The sequence below is a fragment of the Gordionus sp. m RMFG-2023 genome, chromosome 5 (genome assembly GCF_954871325.1).
Source record: "Gordionus sp. m RMFG-2023 chromosome 5, tfGorSpeb1-WG-v2, whole genome shotgun sequence".
Taxonomy (NCBI): Eukaryota; Metazoa; Nematomorpha; class Gordioida; order Chordodea; family Parachordodidae; genus Gordionus; species Gordionus sp. m RMFG-2023.
Window position 1 is genome coordinate 4,829,733 of NC_088779.1, and position 19,591 is coordinate 4,849,323.

At 26.8% G+C, this 19,591-nt stretch overlaps 1 protein-coding gene across 1 annotated transcript in view; it reads left to right on the forward strand.

Annotated features, from left to right (window-relative positions):
• Window positions 1-288: 288 nt before the first annotated feature.
• Window positions 289-19,591, forward strand: part of LOC135929417 (uncharacterized) — a 42,757-nt gene continuing 23,454 nt past the window's right edge. Inside the window, exons 1-2 of the mRNA XM_065465982.1 lie at window positions 289-621; window positions 14,904-15,763. Of these exons, the coding sequence (XP_065322054.1) occupies window positions 495-621; window positions 14,904-15,763 (987 nt within the window). The 5' untranslated portion in view covers window positions 289-494. The remainder of the gene's footprint in view (window positions 622-14,903; window positions 15,764-19,591) is intronic.

Genomic DNA, 19,591 nt, shown 5'->3' on the forward strand with positions numbered 1-19,591 from the left:
TTCTCTTCTCTTCTCTTCTCTTCTCTTCTCTTCTCTTCTCTTCTCTTCTCTGATTTTTAACATATATAGAAAACTGACCCATTTATTTTCTTTTAAATAATAATTAATTTACGTATTATTATCATTATTATTACCAAAAATAATAGCATATATAGATGTAATAATTATATTTAAAAAAAATATAATATTTCCATTATTTATTATCAATTTTTTAAAAAAATATTATTTTTATTTTTTTCCCGCAAAATTATATTTAATATTTATTTTTTTAAATGTAACATTTTTTTTTTAAAAAAAGGCATTTTTATAGATAAATTAAAAAAATTTGTTAAAATTAATAATAAAAAAAAATAATTTTTGCTATATCATATTTTATTTTTTTCTATGTACAAGAAGAGAGGAATCAGTATTAAATGGATTCAGAAATATTCAGTCAGGATAACATTTTCTTAGAAGCCCGAACTTCTACTCTGCCTGCCTAACCCCACCAAAATATGTATTATTTGAACAAATCTACCAATCATAATATCACTAACGATATTAGTTTTCGTAAATGGGAACAACTTAGATATATAGTAATCCTGTCATTCCTTGTGATGTTAAAATTCGCTAACTCAACGGGTAAAGATAAAATATGGATAGATTTATAGATTTTAAATACTGTAATTTAAAAGTTATAGTGGTATTTCTCTATGAAAGTAAAATTAAGATGAAATTTTGACAGATAATTAGAAATATTTTTTTTTGGTCCAGAATTGGAGTACTCCACTCGACATTTTCAAAATTTTTGATTTAGAATTGTATAATAACTATTTATTCTCAATATAAAATATATATAAATTAGATTAAGAAATATTAATTTTTGCCAAAGTTATAGCTCTGTCAAAATTGATCAATAAGGTTTTTCCTACTTTTTGATTTTAAACTTTAATGTTGATTTTCTCATTTTAAACATTTGCGCAAGGGGAGCACTCCAATTCTAGGCCGACGATATATTGGTTTTATTTTCCTACTGAACATGATTTGAGGACTGATTAAATTTTTTTTAAAAAAAATGAAAGAAAGAATAAGGAAAAGAAGATAGAAAGGAAATACATGAAGAAAGAAAGAAAAACTTAGGATTATAGGTAGAAATTTAAGCTCGATATACTATTTAAAAAATGTCATTTTTTTTCAAAATATATCATTTTTTGTTTGGAAGTGAATATTAATCAATGATGAATGGTTTAAAGGAATTTGCACAAAATAATTTTTAATTTAACCCCCCACTTTCGTGTATAAAAATATGTATATAAGTTGCTTTAATTATTATTATAATGTTGTATTTGCAATTTGTAAAAGGAAGAGTCCTATTTAAATCATTTTATATATAATAAATAAATTCAACTGTAAGCAGATTTTCAATCAATTGTAACGTCCTTTATTAATTCATTTTTTTTTTTAAAAATGATAAACCACGATAAGGCTGGGGTAAGTGGTATCCTTATGATACCACTTATTTTTTTTTTAAAATATTTTTGAAAAAATTATAAATTGTATTTTATTTTTTCCTATGTACTATACCTTCATTATCTTACAGATTTGGTTGCTATGCTAGAATAAATAATACAAGAGAATAATTCATTAGCCTTCTTTCTTGTGGATTTCATAATATTTTAAAACCATATACCTTATTAATTAATAGTCATTAATTATTTTTTTTAGCAATAAAATTATTCAAAATATTTCAAGATTATTAATTAAATAAGTCTTTAAAATTAATATTTCTGTTAATTTTTTTAAAAAAAATATTCTCAAGCTTTTTTTTAAAAAAATTAAAAAATATTTTATTATATTTTACCAGTGGATCTGGAAGTAGGGAATTCAGTAGCATCATTGGAGTAGGGGTGTGGGGTGGGAGGGGCTCAAAAACCCGCTTAAAAATTTAAAGAGCCCTCTGTAAATTTTGAATTTATTTTAAAAATATCGAAATAAGGGTCATTTAGTAATAAAAAAAAGGATATCATTTTTTAAAAATATTAGCCAAAAAAAATTTAGAATATCTAAAAATGAGCCTCCCCCTCTCCCCAAGATTGTAAAGGGTAAAGCCACTGATTAGATCTTGTTCCGTTCCGATCTTAGCAATAATTTCAGAACATTCCTAACTATATTTGCTAACGAACCCATTTTTTTTCATTAATCTTTCATCTACCATTAAAATCATAAGTAGAGGTGATGAGCGCAGCTCGGGTAAAAAGGTTTTTATGCCGTTGACGTGAGGCAATTTTTAAAAAATGACGGAACTCAATATTCTATCCCGAAAAAAAATATTACGTTAGCCTTAAGATTTTGCTCATGGGCGGCTCAAAGATTTGATCATTCTATGTTGGGCAAATATTTTTCTGGCTAAAATATTGAGTTAGTCCTTTTAAATAAACAACACTAGCGATAATTAGCTCAAATATTTTTACGAGCTGGGATTTAAGTTGGCCAATTTTTTTTTAAACTTATCATTAAACAACTTTATGCCTTTTCTAATTATGAAAAAAAAATTATTACTGGATGAGCCTGACAAGTTGTACAAAATTATTTTTCTAGCCTGACCAGATAATACAATTTAGTGGCCAGGTCGAACAACTTTTCAAATATTGTATCGATCTTTATATTATATTAATATTCTCTACTTAATTATCATTTTATATTTGCGCATCGGCTTTAGGGAGTTTTAGTGTGAAATAATACCTTTTCACTAGTTTATCGGGACTGCACGGAATGCAGTGTTTGATTTATTGACAAATGATTTCCTCATAAAACATCTTCTTTTTTTTTATTGTATTGGTTTATCACTACTTTCAACCAATAGGAAAGTTTCATTTAACCTCAAAGTTATACTTTATTACCTCCCTATGTCACGAACACAAAATAAGATAATTATATTTTAAAAAAATGTTTTACATGAACAATAAATTATAAAATTTGTTCTTAAAATATAAAATGATAAAATTTGCATTTTTGTAGATTTGGAAATCATTATAAAATATTCTGAAATTTGACGAATTTATAGCATTATTTTAAAAAGTTCAAAAAAGGAAGAAAATTAATTATAACGAAATTATAATTTATGGTTTCTTAGCAGCTGAGATGTAATCCCAAAATTTAGATAAACCAATAGATTGGAATATTTAAATATTTGGGTTTTCTCTCAGTGTATTTTTTTACATTATTTTCTTTCCATAAATTTTTTTAAATTATTTTTTTCTAGATATAAAGGGGGGGGGGGTCATAAAATGAAAAATAGTTCATAAGTTAGAATTTGGCAATTTAAAATTAACCCCCTTCCGCTCTTCCCAAATACTGAGCTACTCAAAAATTTAAATATTTTCTATTTAAAAAAATGCAAAGACTATGTCGTAGCATAGACGTTATCCAGGATTTTGCTAAGTGGGTCAAGACCCTGGGTCTGAACCTCGGATCTGTGCTCGGGGTTCCTGCTCAGAGCTGATTTGGTCGATTTTTAGACCCAAACCCCTGGGCTGTGTTTTACACAATTAACCAATTAACAAAACTAGGGGTGGGTATGGATAAGCACTATTAGATAAATTTTTTCTCCAAAAATTTTACTGGAGATCTTTTAGGTACACTTATTGTAGTGGACCTTTGGTTACATTAGATTTTTACAAAAAATAATTTTTGAGTTTTCACTTTTTTTTTTCTAAAAATTTTGAATTATTAGTATTAGTTATTTTAAAAAATTATTAACTTTTTATACTAATTTTTCTTACAAATTCTTCCTTATAATGATATATTGTATACATTGGGAGGGGGGGGGGGTGTTTGGGAGGGGGGGGAGGGATTTTTATTAGCTTAAAATGATATTTACGAGAACAGACAATTCGTTTATGAGCCTGTGTCGTAACTAGGATAATAAAGAAAGAATGAATTGAAAAATTTTGGTAGTTAATTAAATTATTTATGTAAGAATATCGATTTAAAATGTATATAAATTTTAATTCTTTATTTAAAAAAAATATTTCAAGCATAATTTAGCATTTATGATTAAAAAGAATTAAGTAACGAATTTCTATATTTTTTAAAAAATTATATCAAAATGTAATCTTAAAAAGAAAGGAAGGGGAAATAATTTTATTTATAAAGTAAAGATAACCCACTTACATTTTTTAAATGGAAATAAAAGTGTTGAGTGGGGGTACACATGGAACATTTTAATACCAAATTGATTTAATAATATTCTCCGTCAATTATAATTATATAAAAAAAATTTCGAGATATCTTTATTGAACAACTGGTCAATTTTTTTATAAAAATGATAATCTCTCAAACGAAGCGGAAATATAATTGAAAATAATCTTTTTTTATTATTTTTTTACAAAATGATTTTTAGAAATTAATTTTAATGACTATTGCATTCTTTTACCAAATTGTATTCGATGTTTTTTTTGTTTCCATTTAATTCTTTATTTCTTTTTTTTTGTAAATTTTTTTGTTCCATTAGAATTTCTCTAAAAAAGTGTTCTGAATGCTGGAAAATAGGTTCGACGTAAATAAAAAGGCTTCTATTTAATACAACCTATCAGAGACTAAACCTCACATAAATCATAGCGATTTAAGCCCTAACCCCCTCCTACTCCCTTCCCCCGTCAATTTTAGCAAATATATTGCTTCAGAATACCTTCTATACGTAGTGAAGTTATTTTTTTCTAGACCCCCCCCCCCCTAAACCAAGAATGCTGAGTCCCCCTTGTCACTAAATAACATAATAGATAATGTATGTTGACCTAATCAGCCATACGTCTCACTTTACTCAGTCCCGTTAAATGAATTTCTGCCCCGTGAAAAATAACGCGACCAAATGTCTCGCGAAATCAAAAAAAAATTAAATAATCTTGCTAAGTAGTTAATAAAATATATCTAGTTTATTTATGAAATTTAATAATAAATAAATGAATATTAAAAAATCAACTGTATAATATCATTCAAATTTTATTAAGTATCTGTTACTTTTTTTGCTACACAAAAATCGGAGAAAAAATAGAATACATTAGCGGTAACGTCATCGGCAATGCCACCCTACAAAAATTGAATGTTGATGACAGCAGAAAAATTTTGAACTATTGTCCGAAGTTTAAAATCGGAAACACCATCTTTAACCAATAATGCAACCCTATGATATTGAATCAATAACGACGAAGTGTTATAAATAGATCGACAAATAAGGTTTAAAAATAAAATTAAAGAAATAATGATCATCAAAAAATTCCGCAACTCATATTTTGAATATGGCGGGTCTGACTAAAAGACCTAAAATTTCCGTCCTCTCGCATCCATATTAGAGGGCATCTCTGGCATCTATGACCTAATCTATGATTTATAAAAAAAAATGATACGAACATATATTCCAACATTTTAAATTTAATAAAATATAACATCTTATTTTTGTAGAAAATAGAAAAAAGAAAGTTGTTTTTTTTGCTATAACTTTATCAAATAGCCATAAATAAAATCTATTATCGGCATAACTAGATGGGCATTGGAATAATATAATAATAAATGTATTATAAATAGGCTACTTATGGTATCACAACTCTATTTTTTTTTTAACGGAAGAAAAAAAAATTAATATTCATTCGTTGTTGTATAAATTCAATTATTAATTTTTCGTTAACAATTTTTTATTATATATAAAAAAAAGGGGATCTTTTTTATTTTCATATTAAAACTTTTGAATATATTTTGTTGAATTATCACCGATTAAAATTATAATATTATAAATAAATAATAAAATAATAGCCACTCATAATATTCCGGTAAAAATCCCATTAAATTTTCATTTCTTTCTTTCTTTCTTTCTTTCTTTCTTTCTTTCTTTCTTTCTTTCTTTCTTTCTTTCTTTCTTTCTTTCTTTCTTTCTTTCTTTCTTTCTTTTTGAGTTATTTTATTATCCATTTGTAACCCCACTTAAACGCTTCGCGATGAAAGTATACAAAATATGATAAAATTATAAAAAAATATATATTTACTTTTTATTTTGTTTTTTTCACCTCTAATTCGCCCTAACTGTGATTCAGGGTAAAGGAGATAAATAAACCTGTATCGAGAAATGAGAATGATTTTGGCCGAGTATTATAATGTTCTATATCCATATTTATTTTTGCATTAAAATAGCATAATCAAGAAACATGCATTTTTTAAAAAAATACCTTTTGAATATTTTTTTTGAAAAATGGAGATAGAACACTATAATATTCAACAGAGGATATGCCGTATCTGGATATGGAATCCGTGTGGAATTCGGAATCTCTCTATTTTGAAACATTTACTTAGACGAGATTTTTTTAAAAAAATTTTAAGTCAGATTTAGTCGGAAATATATTCCGTAATAACTGAAAAGCATTTTCGGCCAAATCAGATGTTTTCAAAATTAAGAACCGCCTTCAGTAAATTATTTAGATATTACGAAATCCTTATTGATTCCCATATCTCGATACCACATTTATATGCATATATAAGAGAGCCCATCAGATTTATTTTTCCAGATGCTTCCCGACGGAGCTAGAGAAATTTTCCACTAATCCAATCCGAGTATTATATTTGATTTATTTAGTCCGATTTGAAATATTATTTTAGAAAGGGGGTTTAACTCCGACACGGGTCGAATTTAAGTTTAAAAATAAATATCCGATCCGGCTTATTGGTAGAAAATTGATACTCAATCGAACAGAGCATGGTTGGCTCTAGTCTATAATAAACTTCTGTTTTTTTTTCGGAAACAATACTTTGGAAAATTTAAGATAATTTTTTTTTTAAATATACGAATTTATATTATGGGCTAGGAGGCAAGTACTTATAATATCGTACGGTAAGGGGGGGGGGTGTATGATACAAGCTCGTCTCATTAAAATTGAGTAGGGGATAATACTGCGCAAAAATTGAGCGTTTCAAATCTTTGCCTTGCAGGCGCAAATGCTGCATTTCAAATGGCCTCTAAATTGGTAAAATTACCGTTTGGTGTTAGCAACCATTTAAAAAAACGCAGACAGGTTTGCTCTTTCGCTTTGAAATAATATATAAAAATACTTACTTATATCCTCTAAAAAGGAATATTTAGAAATTAAAGAAATAAGAAGGCAGACGATAATATAATTTTTCAAAAACAAATCCTTTTTTTTTAGAACTTATGCTAATTTTGATATCCTCCCTTCTTCTGTTTAGAATGGATAGGGAGTTATATCGTTATTGGGGAGAGTTGTAAAAATGCCTAGGGAGAGGGAAGTGTAGCTTAGATTCAATATAATGAATAAAACGGGGATAGTCAATTCGAGTCGATTAATATAATCGGTCCTGATCCGTGAAATTGGGTTTATTAAGATTGCCAGGTCAAAATTTTCAAATTGCGGGAGAAATATGGAATTGCGGGAATCTCCCACTGATGGAGAGAAAGACCTGGCAACCTTGGCTACTATATGGCAAATAATCTTCATTTTATTCCTGTTTTTGTTCAAAAAAATTATTTTTGTCATATATAGCATAGCATGAATAAATTTTATGACATTTTCATTATGCTTCTTTCTTTCTTTTTTACCAAATGTATATATTTTTTATTTAGTTGTAAAAAATTTTTTTTATATAACTAAAAAATGATGTACAATATTTAAAACTTGTCTAATTTGGGCAAATTCTATTATTTTATTAGAAATTAATTTAAATGCGAATCTCCTTCGTTGGACACCTTCTAACAAAAATTTGCTCTAACTTGCCTTATTTGAGCAAAAATTATACCGTTCCTTCTTAACTGGCGCCCAAATTAGAAATCTTTATTATAATTTTTTTTTTTTAAAAAAAATAAATAAATCAATAACTTAGAAAACTGTGTTATTTTTACGATTTTTTCCCCCTAAAATTTTTGTGTCCTTTTCTGTAATCTATCCATCTAAAACCAAATTCGTAAAAATATTATAATCATGACAGAAAAACAGAAAACTATTTTTTTTTATTTTATTTTGGTAAAATATTTTTTATTTTTTAAAAAATAAAATAAAATTTTATGACAAAAAATATATTAATCGAAAAATTTTTTTTTATGTCGGAGAATAGTTGTTGAATAGGGCTCATTTTGAGCCGATTTTAAAAATTATGCACACCTTGATTGGCTCACAAGTGACACGATGGTTTGAACATCTGTTTATGAAATCTCGAGACTTGGGCAATATTTTTCTGGCTAAAATATTGAGTTAGCCGTTTTTAAAAATTCGAGCCGTTAGGCTAACTATTTTAGCAGAAAAAGATTTCCTCAGACCTCGAGATTTGGCTAGATAGATGCCCTAACCTTTGTGTGCTAATGCTAATACCATAAGCATCTTTCGGATTGCGTAATATTTTTTGAGTTAGTCCGTTTTTTTAAAAAAAAATCGGCTCAAATTCGTTGCCGAATACTAGTTGGAGACTTGGTTTTATGTGTTATAAAAATGGTTTCTAAGCTTTTTCCGGACACATGTTTTTAGTCAGAGAGCGTAGTTTCAAATTTTTCTGGTCGGAGGTTTTTTTTAGACCATTTTTCCGCCTAAATTTAATTGAAGGATTAAGCCCGCTTATTGTAGACTGTTTGAACATACATTTCTTTGAGAATAATTTTGGTTAATTCCTTTTATTTTTCCTGAAAGTTTTCATTTATAATCATCATTTCTAAAAGAAATAATTTATTAACTTTATACTTATTTTTTTAAAAAAAAATTAATCTTTATAATAAGATATTATATTCATTTTTGTGAGAATGGGAAGGGAAGTTTGTTAAGTAGTGTTGTTAAAAAGTCCTATTTGGGTCGATTGTCTGGTAATTAAAATGTATCTTCCTTTTTTTTTGATTGCGATTTATAGTTAAGTTCGATAACTATATCCTTGCTTTATGTCTCTTTTGATTCTAATAAATTGAATAGTTAAAAATGAAATATGGAAAGAGAGAAAGCGTTATATTTGAAGTAATAGGATTAGGTAGTACGAGATGTGGGGGGGGGGAAGAGAGTAGTCTTAAGATTCGGTGCGCCTACTAGCTCTTGGTAAGGATTAGAAAAAAGTAGCTTTGACCATTGAGGACTGATGAGGTATGGTTTACATTGAAAAATAAAGGAAAGTTTCTATATTGACATTTGCCTTTAACTCATGCTTTTTTTTATATTTTGAATTCTCTAAGGCTCATCTACCCCGACTACTCTAATATAAAGAATAAATTCTATATTAACATATGTCGCCTCGTTTATTTTTAGGTACTATCTATTGAGACAATAGTCAAAGCTACTCCTCTTAATCCTAACCCATAGCCAGAGCACCAAATCTTATGACTATCATCGTCCCCCCCCTCTCCACGTCACATAACTCTAATTAATTATATGACTTCAAATGCAACAGAAAGATAGATTGAATTTTATTTTGCCCCAATTTTAATCATGTTAATAATTTTTGGATGATTTATTGATTTTTTGGATGATGTATAAACTTGATAGTTATCGTATATACATTTTTTTTTCTCACAATCGTCATAAAATATCTAAAAATTTTATTTCTTTTAATTAATGTCATTTTTTTTTACAATATTTTCTTTTTCGACACCCTTTCTATTGTTCAATTTTTTGAATATATTTGTTTATTTCTTTTCGGCATTCCATTTCTTTATAACTTTTTCTCTTTTTCTTAAATATTAATCAAACTTATTAAATTTCTTAATTTTTTTAATTTTTTTTAAAAATTTTTACACATCTTAAGGTTTTCACCAATTTTTTAAATCAAACAAATATATCTCAATTTTTACACACATTTCAAAATTCTTGAATTTTAAATAATTTTCTTAAGTTTAATAAAAATTTTTAATTTTGTACAATTTTTTTTTATTTTCTAAATTTTACATAATTTCCTAAATTTTGCATAAATTTCTTATACACAATAATCTTTAAATTTAAATAAATTTCTTATATTTTTACACAATATAAAAAGTTATTAAATTTTTAACAAATTTCCCATATCTTTGAACTAAGTTTTTCTTAAAAGGTATTTTGCTATTTAATCTCTGGTATTCCTTTGAAAAGCTAGTTACACATTTTCTCTACAACATTAGCCAATTTTAATGATTAATAAAATTTACTGCTTATACTCTGGTTAAAATTATTTTAAGAATAAATTACATGTTTCCAATCAACTCCTGTCTCCCAAATAAAATTTGAAGAAAATAAATATTAATTATTTTATTCGTAATCTATATATTTTGGAACAATATTACTAAATGTCCTATAGGGAATTTGGATCCATAATGATTCAAATTCTCTCAATTAGGAATCATTTACAGAGGACAATTTTTTAAGGTTAAAATATCCTATTTAAATTCCAGCATGTATAAAGTAAAGTAAAAAACATTGGGGATTTCAGAAAAATTTTTAGACTCGCAATGCATATGAGGTATTCTATATTGCTGGAATAATAAGATCCCTATGGATTTCATATTCCCTTAACGACAAATACACTCACTTTTATTGTTTAAACTTTCGGGATATTTTTGATATTGTCTAAAATTATATGGTATGGTAGATATATTTTACACGTTTGCTGGCTGGAATCCATTTGCGGCAAAAATTAGATTTTTTTTTAATTAAAAAAAAGATAGAAGAAAGAAAGAAAGAAAGAAAGAAAGAAAGAAAGAAAGAAAGAAAGAAATACGCTCGCAATATCGACTAATTAATTATATACGAATTAGTAATTAATACACAAATGTTACATTATATTATATTACGGACATTGTCGGTAGCATATATGCCCCTTCCTTATTTATGATACATATTATGATTCCTTCCATATACACTAATTAACACATTAGCTCGATTATAATGATCACTTTCATTTGCCATTCTTACTTTTTTTTTAATCTGATGAAGATTTTATATATATATATATATATTTAAATATAAAAAATAAAGATTAAGATAAAGTAGATAGTAATAGAATTTTTTTTTTTTAAATATAAGATTAACCAATAATTTACTTTTTATTATACACAGAGGGAGCACAGGTATAATAAGAATATATAATATTTTTATTATAAAATATAATTAGTGTAGATACAATTTTTTTTCACGCTTAGGTAAATTTTTACTATTATACCGAAATTTTGGTTCATTTCTTTTTATTATCAATTTTAAATTTCTTATTGTTATATATTATATATATATAAAAAATTGCTTTTACAGTTTACTTTTCCTATGGTTAATTCTATCTTTGTTTGTATATATAAATTATAAATTGTATAATTATTTCTTTTTTTATAAAAATTCTTATTTTGCTATAATTATAAAGGAGAACAATTTTTCATACTTTTAATTATAAATTTAAATTTTAGTCTGTTTTCTATAAGTTTTTTGTTATCTTTAAAAAATTTAATAATATTTTTTTTAAAAAAAATGAAGTTAATAAGCAGATAGAAATCTAGTAATGTTGATATCTCTTTAGGTTAGGAAGGTAAACAGTTATTATTACTAGTTTAAAAAAAAGAAAATTTAAACAGATAAGATAAATAGGAGGGGGCCGGGGGTGGAGAGAAATGTCAGTAATCGAAATCCGTAAATTATGTACGGGAAAAAAAATTTCGGACTACGGGCCGGGTCTAAACCTCATTTTTGAAGAAAAACCCACAGGGTCATGCCTACCGACGTCTACTGTAGATACACATTTTATGGGCTAGTTTCGGTATTAAAAAATATATTGATTTTAATGAAAAATAATTTAAATGGAAGCTATTTATTCCGCTATGATTTTAAAATCAAATATCATAATATCCTACATTGTTTAATGTAATTTTAAGGGATCAGAGAGTGGGGGTTTAAAAAATGAATTTGTGTGTAAGGTGGTAAAGTATAAACTTCTCAGATTTATGAAATAAAAAAAAAATAACCCTCAAATTTCAAAGTGTTTTATGCGCAACGTGATGATTTAATGAAATATATTGACGATTAAATTAAAACCCATCCATATAAAAATATAATTTTTTACTGAGGATTTCTCACTCTCCTCCCCTTGGTTGTCAATAAATTACTGACCTATGCAGATCATCAGTCATTGCAAAAATAATTAAAATAAAGACAAAGCATTACTGAAATTTCTTTTATGTACATAATCCTTTTTGTTATTTTAATTATTTTTGCAAAGATTATAATTTTATATGGATATGGGTTTTAATTTAATCGTTATGTTTCATTAAATCATCACAACACTGTAATCGATAATTATCTTTTATCTCCTTTCTTATTTTCATCTTTTTTTTCTTTTTTATTTCATACGCAACATAGGACCAGCATGTCTGGCCCGAAACCCCGCTAGAAACGGGTGGTAAAATCTTAATTTTGAAAAAAAATCTGGACCGGTTTGAAAGAATGCAGATCCGGCTCATGTCGGACCTAAAAATCTATTTTTTTTGTTACAAAACTCGGGTCGGGAAACGATGAAATCCATTTGGATATCGCTAAAGTCGATATTTGAAGTATTGATATTTTTTTATACTTTTGATATAAAAGAATAATTTTATTATAAGAGAAGAAGGTCAAACGTTCTTCTTCCGTTAGGAACATTGTGAATCCCATACAACAGTGGCACCGTTTTTTTAGAGGCAAGTAGTATGGAAGTTATCACTAAAGAAAAACTTAAATTAAGCTAGCCTCTTCGAAATAAATTTGCTGACTATACTTATCTCTCATATTTGCTATTTTAGATTTTACGAATACCCTGTTTTTTTATGTTGTACGATAATTTTGGACCCATATACGATTCAGTCATTTGACTCTCCTTGCTTAAAAAAAATTCTCTTTTAGTTTTTGAGGACTTTTTCATCCTATGGGGATGTCGGGGTCGGCGAGATACCTCACTTTATAAACAAGATAAGGTTTCATAAATAATAATATTATCATTTTATTTATTTAATTTATTGGCGCAATCAATAGTTTAAACCTTTTTTTCTTCTTCTGAGGAATAGAAGATTTATATCCAGATAAGCCAGGGGTTCGTTATTTCCCTTTCGCCCTAAAATGTAACCGAAAGGGATTAATCGATCACTTTGATTGCTAATTGTCAATTCATTTTAGAGACAGCTAATGTCTTATTTAAATTTCGACAAATTAGCTCTAATTTTTATCTGCTTTTTTAAAATATATATATACAAAAAAATTGTATGAGGCTTTCAAATTTAAAAAAAAATATAGATATATACAAATTAAAATTATTATATACAAGTTTTCTAAACACATTATAAATTTATAATGGCATTATTAATACAAAATAAATTATATTTTAAAACAAATTCTTTATAATCATAATATTTTAATTTTTAAACTGCTAAAAGTTTTTTTTTAGAAACTAAACTTTACATAAATAACTGTAAAAAAAGAGAGGTTTAATAAACTTTTTATTAAAAAAAAAATATTAGGCTCTATCAAATATGCAACCAATTCATATTAAATTATATACATTTTATAACTTATATTAAAAATAAAAAAGTGAGATAATGAAATTTTTTAAATTAAAGAGAATTGAAGGAAGCAATAAGTGAAGTGAAGAAGATGGTGAATTAAAAGATAAAAAGAAATAATTTTAATGGAAAAAGATTAAATTAAAAATGAAATCTAAAAAAGTTTTTATTTGTTTTTTTTGGTAATTATTATAAATTAGGCACTATAACAATATTAAAATAATTAATTTTTTTTTTTGGAAAGAAAGAAAAATTTATTAATGAAGTAAAGTGTCAAAGAGATTGGTAGAATTTCGCGAGGAATGAAGGAAGTCTATTGGTTTGGTGATATGGATGAAACTTTTGTTTAAATTATTAATAAGTTCTCTTATTAATTAATATATTTTTTCCTAAAAGAGGGATTTCTTTTTTTGTGGTAGGTTTATTTATATAATATAATATGTAAAATTGAATTTTTTTTTCAAAATTAAATTGATTGTAATGATATTTTAATTTTAGTAAAGAAAGAAAGTAAGAAAAAATAGGCAACAATATGCTGCTCTGTAATAGATACATTCGTTTTTTAGTGTTAAATGAAGGAATTAACAAAATAATGAAAACATGGTGTATTTATTTGCTTTTCTAAGCTGACATTTTTCTAATAGATTTATTTAGATAGAGATGGGGGTGTGGGAGGTGGTGGTTAATGTACGCAACAAAGCTTTGTGGAGTAAGAATTTTGGAATATAAATTTTATTAAATAGCAAATTAGGAAAAAATTATATACTCTATATCATGTAATATTCTTAATTATATTAAAAATTTATTTAATTAAAATTATCATTATAAAAAAAAATTTTTTTAAAAATTAATTTTTTAGATATAAAATTCGTGATTAAATTATGCTTTTTTTTGAGTATGTTATAATAATTATTTTTCCGATAATAGGAAAATGAGTATTTTAGCCTCATTTTCCTATAAAAAATAATTAAAATTTGGTAATTAAAGAAAGTGCAATATGAAAAATGCGGTGTAATATGATTTCTTTTGTTAACAATACTTCAGTCTGCATAGGGATGATAAAGTGTCTTCTCCCTCGCGCGTCCTTTCAATTTTGAACAGGTCTTTCCCTTGGGTAAGAAAGAGGGATCTTAACGAACGTTCTAGCATTCTGATATCTTTTCAGAAGATTAAATTATATTAAAAACAATTATTTTTTTAGCAAAAATGAGAAAAATTTTTCATAAAATAAATAATTTAAAATGAAAGAAATAGAAATAAATTAAAAATTTACCTCCAGTCCAAAATGGGAGTATTATATATAGTTTTATAATAAGTTCTGAGTTATATAGGAAGAAATGAAAGGAAGGAAGTTGGTTATGACCCCTCTCTTTTTAAAAATAATGATAATTTTTTTTCTCGAAAATTTTAGATTTAGCACAATCATCCTCTCCAGTCATACTTCCACCACCAATCATGCCATTTTTGGACCCCGTAACAGAAAACGATGGGTTCTTATCTGATTCTTCTTTCAGTGGAGACAACATAGATGACGAGGAAGTTGAAAATGTTTTGTTGGTGGACAAGATTTATGCTAAATTATCGCCAAAATCCTTATCTTCGCCAAAACCCTCGGCAAAAAACCATCTTGACGGGAAATATCAAAATGATCAGAATCACCATAGAATAAATAAAGCTAATGCTAAACATTTAAAATCCTCTCCCGAGGAATCTAACAATGAATTTTTAGACTTGAGCGCATTAGCAAGCGATAAAGTGGAGTTACCGTGCCCGGCCCTCCAAGCCTATTTGCGCGTTAAACAAATGCTTCCTTACAAATCTAGATTTTTATCATCTTCGACGACTACTTTTTTACCACGATCAATATCTGGGCCAGTTTTGAATACCAAAAATAATGACAGCAAAACACCACGCTACAACGTCGTGGTAGACACCGATAACATAGTGACCAAATGGTTCAAATACGAACCTGGGCAAGATGGACTATCCGCGGACGAAAGATTGAACATGAGGCGTTTTGACAAACAGGAAGCCGATTATCTTCGCGGGAGAGTTGGAAACGGAAGATCCACGGGAGAGTCCCCAAAAAATATTCAAGGCAGTCGCGATAAGACTGTTAAAGGAAGTTTGAGCCCTATATACATAGTTCTCATACCTTATCCGCCTCATATCCGAACTGATTACATGAACAGGGCTTCTTTCACACCCCAAACTTCGGCGTTGACCATTTCTAATCTCACTATCCAAGATAAAGGAATATACATTTGCAAGGTAAAAAAAATAAAAGTAAAGAGAGAAAGAAAGAGAAAGAAAGAAAGAAAGAAAGAAAGAAAGAAAGAAAGAAAGAAAGAAAGAAAGAAGAAGAAATATTAGAAAATGTAGAGCAAAAGAGTTAGAGAGAAAAAGAAAAGAGAAAAATAAAGTAAAGAAGTAAAAAGAAAAGAAAAGTATTTGGGGGTCAATGATTTTATTTCAATTAATGCTTTTAATAAAATATTATTCGAATATATCTAACCTCAATTTTCCCTTAGAAAAGAAAAATAGTTATTAATTAGCGTAAATGATTTTGTATGCCATTTTTATAATAAATTCTCAAATAATGTATTATTTCTTTAATTTATTACCAATGCTTTTGGCCATATTATCATATCAAAATCAATTAAAGGCTTCTGAAATTTTGAAGATTCTTTCGTAAAAAAAAAAAATTGAAAAATTATTATTTAAAATTTGTTTATTATACTTACTAATTAGTGAAAAACACGGATTTTTTTATTGTGTTTAAAGATATATATTATTGGATAAATTGCTGCCTTAATTAATTGGCTAATCAAAAAATAAGTTTAATGCCTCCATTTCATTTGTATTTTAATATAATGTTATGTATATATTATATATAATTAAAAATTAAGAATTAAAAAACATATTTAGCAAAGAAGTTTGTTTTACATATTTTTTGACATTTACTACTTATTATTCTTATTAATGATCTGCATCGGGCCTAATTTTTCAAGCCCGGCCCAGACCGAATTTTTTTAAAAAAAAATTGAAAAATTATTATTTAAAATTTGTTTACTATACTTACTAATTAGTGAAAAACACGGATTTCTTTTTGTGTTTAAAGAAATATATTATTGAATAAATTGCTGCCTTAATTAATTGGCTAATCAAAAAATAAGTTTAATGCCTCCATTTCATTTGTATTTTAATATAATGTTATGTATATATATATATAATGAAAAATTAAGAATTAAAAAACATATTTAGCAGAGAAGTTTGTTTTACATTATTTTTTGACATTTACTACTTATTATTCTTATTCATCGGGCCTAATTTTTCAAGCCCGGCTCAGACCGAATTTTTTTAAAAAAAATTTGTCCTACCCGGCCCGATCTCGAACGAAACTAAATTTTATTTGTCCCGAAAAGCCCAACCCGAAGTCCACTCAGCCCGGCCCAAATTTATTTAAATTTAGAAAAATATGCTATTTTTATTTTGTCAGTCATACAAAATAATCAGAGGTTAATATAATTTTTTTTTGATTGTAAAAAAAAATTAATATCAAATATTTAAAAATTTAAAAATTTAAAGCCCCGAAATTTTTAAAAATATTAGGCTCGACAGTTGACACAGTCCGAACCGAAATTATTTTTTTAAAAATAAACCGGTTTCGTGCCGGAGACCGTGATTTGCAAATCTCTAATTCTTATTCTTAATTTAATATGGTCTTGATTGGGGATAGGGGCACGTACTTCCAAAAGGAACCATTTAAGACCAAAAAAAATTATATATATTACACATCACAAAAGGTAGTTTTGTTAATATTTAACTTTGCCTAACTCTCTGACTTAAACAAGCTAGCCTACAAAATTGAACCTAGACTTTCTAAGTTAAGCCTCTCTTAAGATAAAAACTTAGCTAAGCCGTTTGGGAATCGATCAAAAGTTTGGGCGATTTTAATAACAACTAGCAAAGAGATTTTATACGTTTTATAATATCAAAATATAATCGTTTTTGAGATGCCAATAGTTCGTTTTTTTTTTCGCAACTCAAGTGGAGCCCGCTTGCGTTTATATATTTCTCTTTAAAATGTCTTCGCGCTGTAGACTTAATGTATGTTAAAACTGATCGTATATCACATTTTCCGCTTTGCCTAGCGTTTTAAAATATCCCTCGAAGAAACTATGTTTATTTTTTTTCAGTCAATGGTGTCCCTTTTCAAAAATATATTTTTATCAATTTTAATTGATCGACAGAAGGACACCACGCAAGTGCATAACCCACGAATCATTTGAAGGAAAAATAAGTTAAAGTTATAAAAAATAAAAGCATTTTTATATTTAAAAAAAAGGTGAAAGACTCAAAAGGTCTACAATAAGTGGACCTTCAATAAAATTTATAGCGGATGCCCTCACCTAATAATGCATTGCCCCCTCCCCCCCCCCTCCATATATCTAGATACGCCTATGACATTACGTTTTTGAAAACAATTATGCTTTAAAAATATTATGCGGCTAAAAAAGGTTATATATATATAAAATGAGTGGCAACTAATACAGTAATATAATTATATGATTTGATGCTACTTATTACCATTATATTGATAAATAGCTTTCTTATAAAATTGTTTTAAAACTTTGCTGGTAATTATTGTAAAAATGGGATTCCCAATCATATTTGTATCTTACTTAATGTTCAGAGACTTGCAGAAGCCAATTTTATTTTAGGACTGACCTAACCTTCCAACCCCTTTTTAAGTTCGGCCCAAATTTTTTAAAAATATCGTGCTAGCCTAGCCCTGTGTTAGTATTTTGTAAATTGGTTTTAAACGTAATTGAAGAAAAATACGAAGGATGAAAATAGATGTTAAATGATGCATTATATGATTTTCCAATTGATTAATTGGTATGTATAAAATTCCCTTTTAAAAAATCGGCCGCATTCCTGCTCGGGTTTTGGAAATAAAAATCCCGGTTTGAAATTTTTGCAATACCCGGTCAAGTCGGGTACCGGTTTCGGTTCGACCTTTAAATCGCTTTAATTTCACCCAATCTTAAAAAAAACACAAATTTAACAGATAAAAAATGTAACAATCACTTTCTTTTGTCAATTAGTATCCCCCCCCCTCCCATTTTAATCAATTTGTTTTGTATTTTTTTTCCCTTTCAGATCCACCAAGAAAGACGGAAACATGTCATCGTAAAAAAAAATTACTTCCAATATTTTGATTAATAATATATTGTTTCAATATGATTTTTATTATATTTTTTTTTATGAATATTTTAAAATATTGTTAAGGAAGGAGAAAGAAAGACAAATAAATTTTCCTTTATCCTTTTTTTTATGCATTTGAATATGATAAAATGAGATTTTTTTTTAATAGTATTTTTTTTTTACTCTCTCACAAGACACAAATTTTTAATAGACGAATCAGATTGCTCTGAAATCGATTTGAATTTTAGTTGGGGAGAGATAGAAAAAAAAATTATAAATATATAAATAATTTCTTTTTTCTTAAACAAAATATATTGGTTATATTAATATGATACATTATGATGATCGATAATTGTGACCAAATTATTAAATAGGCTTGCGGTCAACTTGAAACATTTGGAAGGAAGGAAGGAAGTTATAAATACTTTCTATTCTAATTTACTTAAAATTTCGAAAGATTTTGCAAAACTGTTGATATTTATATATATATAATATATAATATATATCCTATATAATTTTACAAATTTAACGATTATATATATAAAAATATAATTATTTGAAAGTGAACACACTTCCCCAATTCTAACATCCCTATATTATCTAGTTTCATGCGTGTGGCCAGAAATTTGCAACTTAGAAGAATAGTTTATTTTTAAAATACCTAATTTCGCAAATTTTTTAGAACCTAGTGATTATAAAAACAATGACACTAAATAATCTGCAAAATTATCAAATATAATTTTTAAAAAGATAAATTTATCCTCAAAAATGCTGTTATAAATAATAAATATGTATATAACCCGCACATTTATGTTAAAAACTCAGTTTTGCCATTTTTGAAATCGGCTACCAGCATGAATGGAGCATTTAAATGTTTGCCGAAATAAA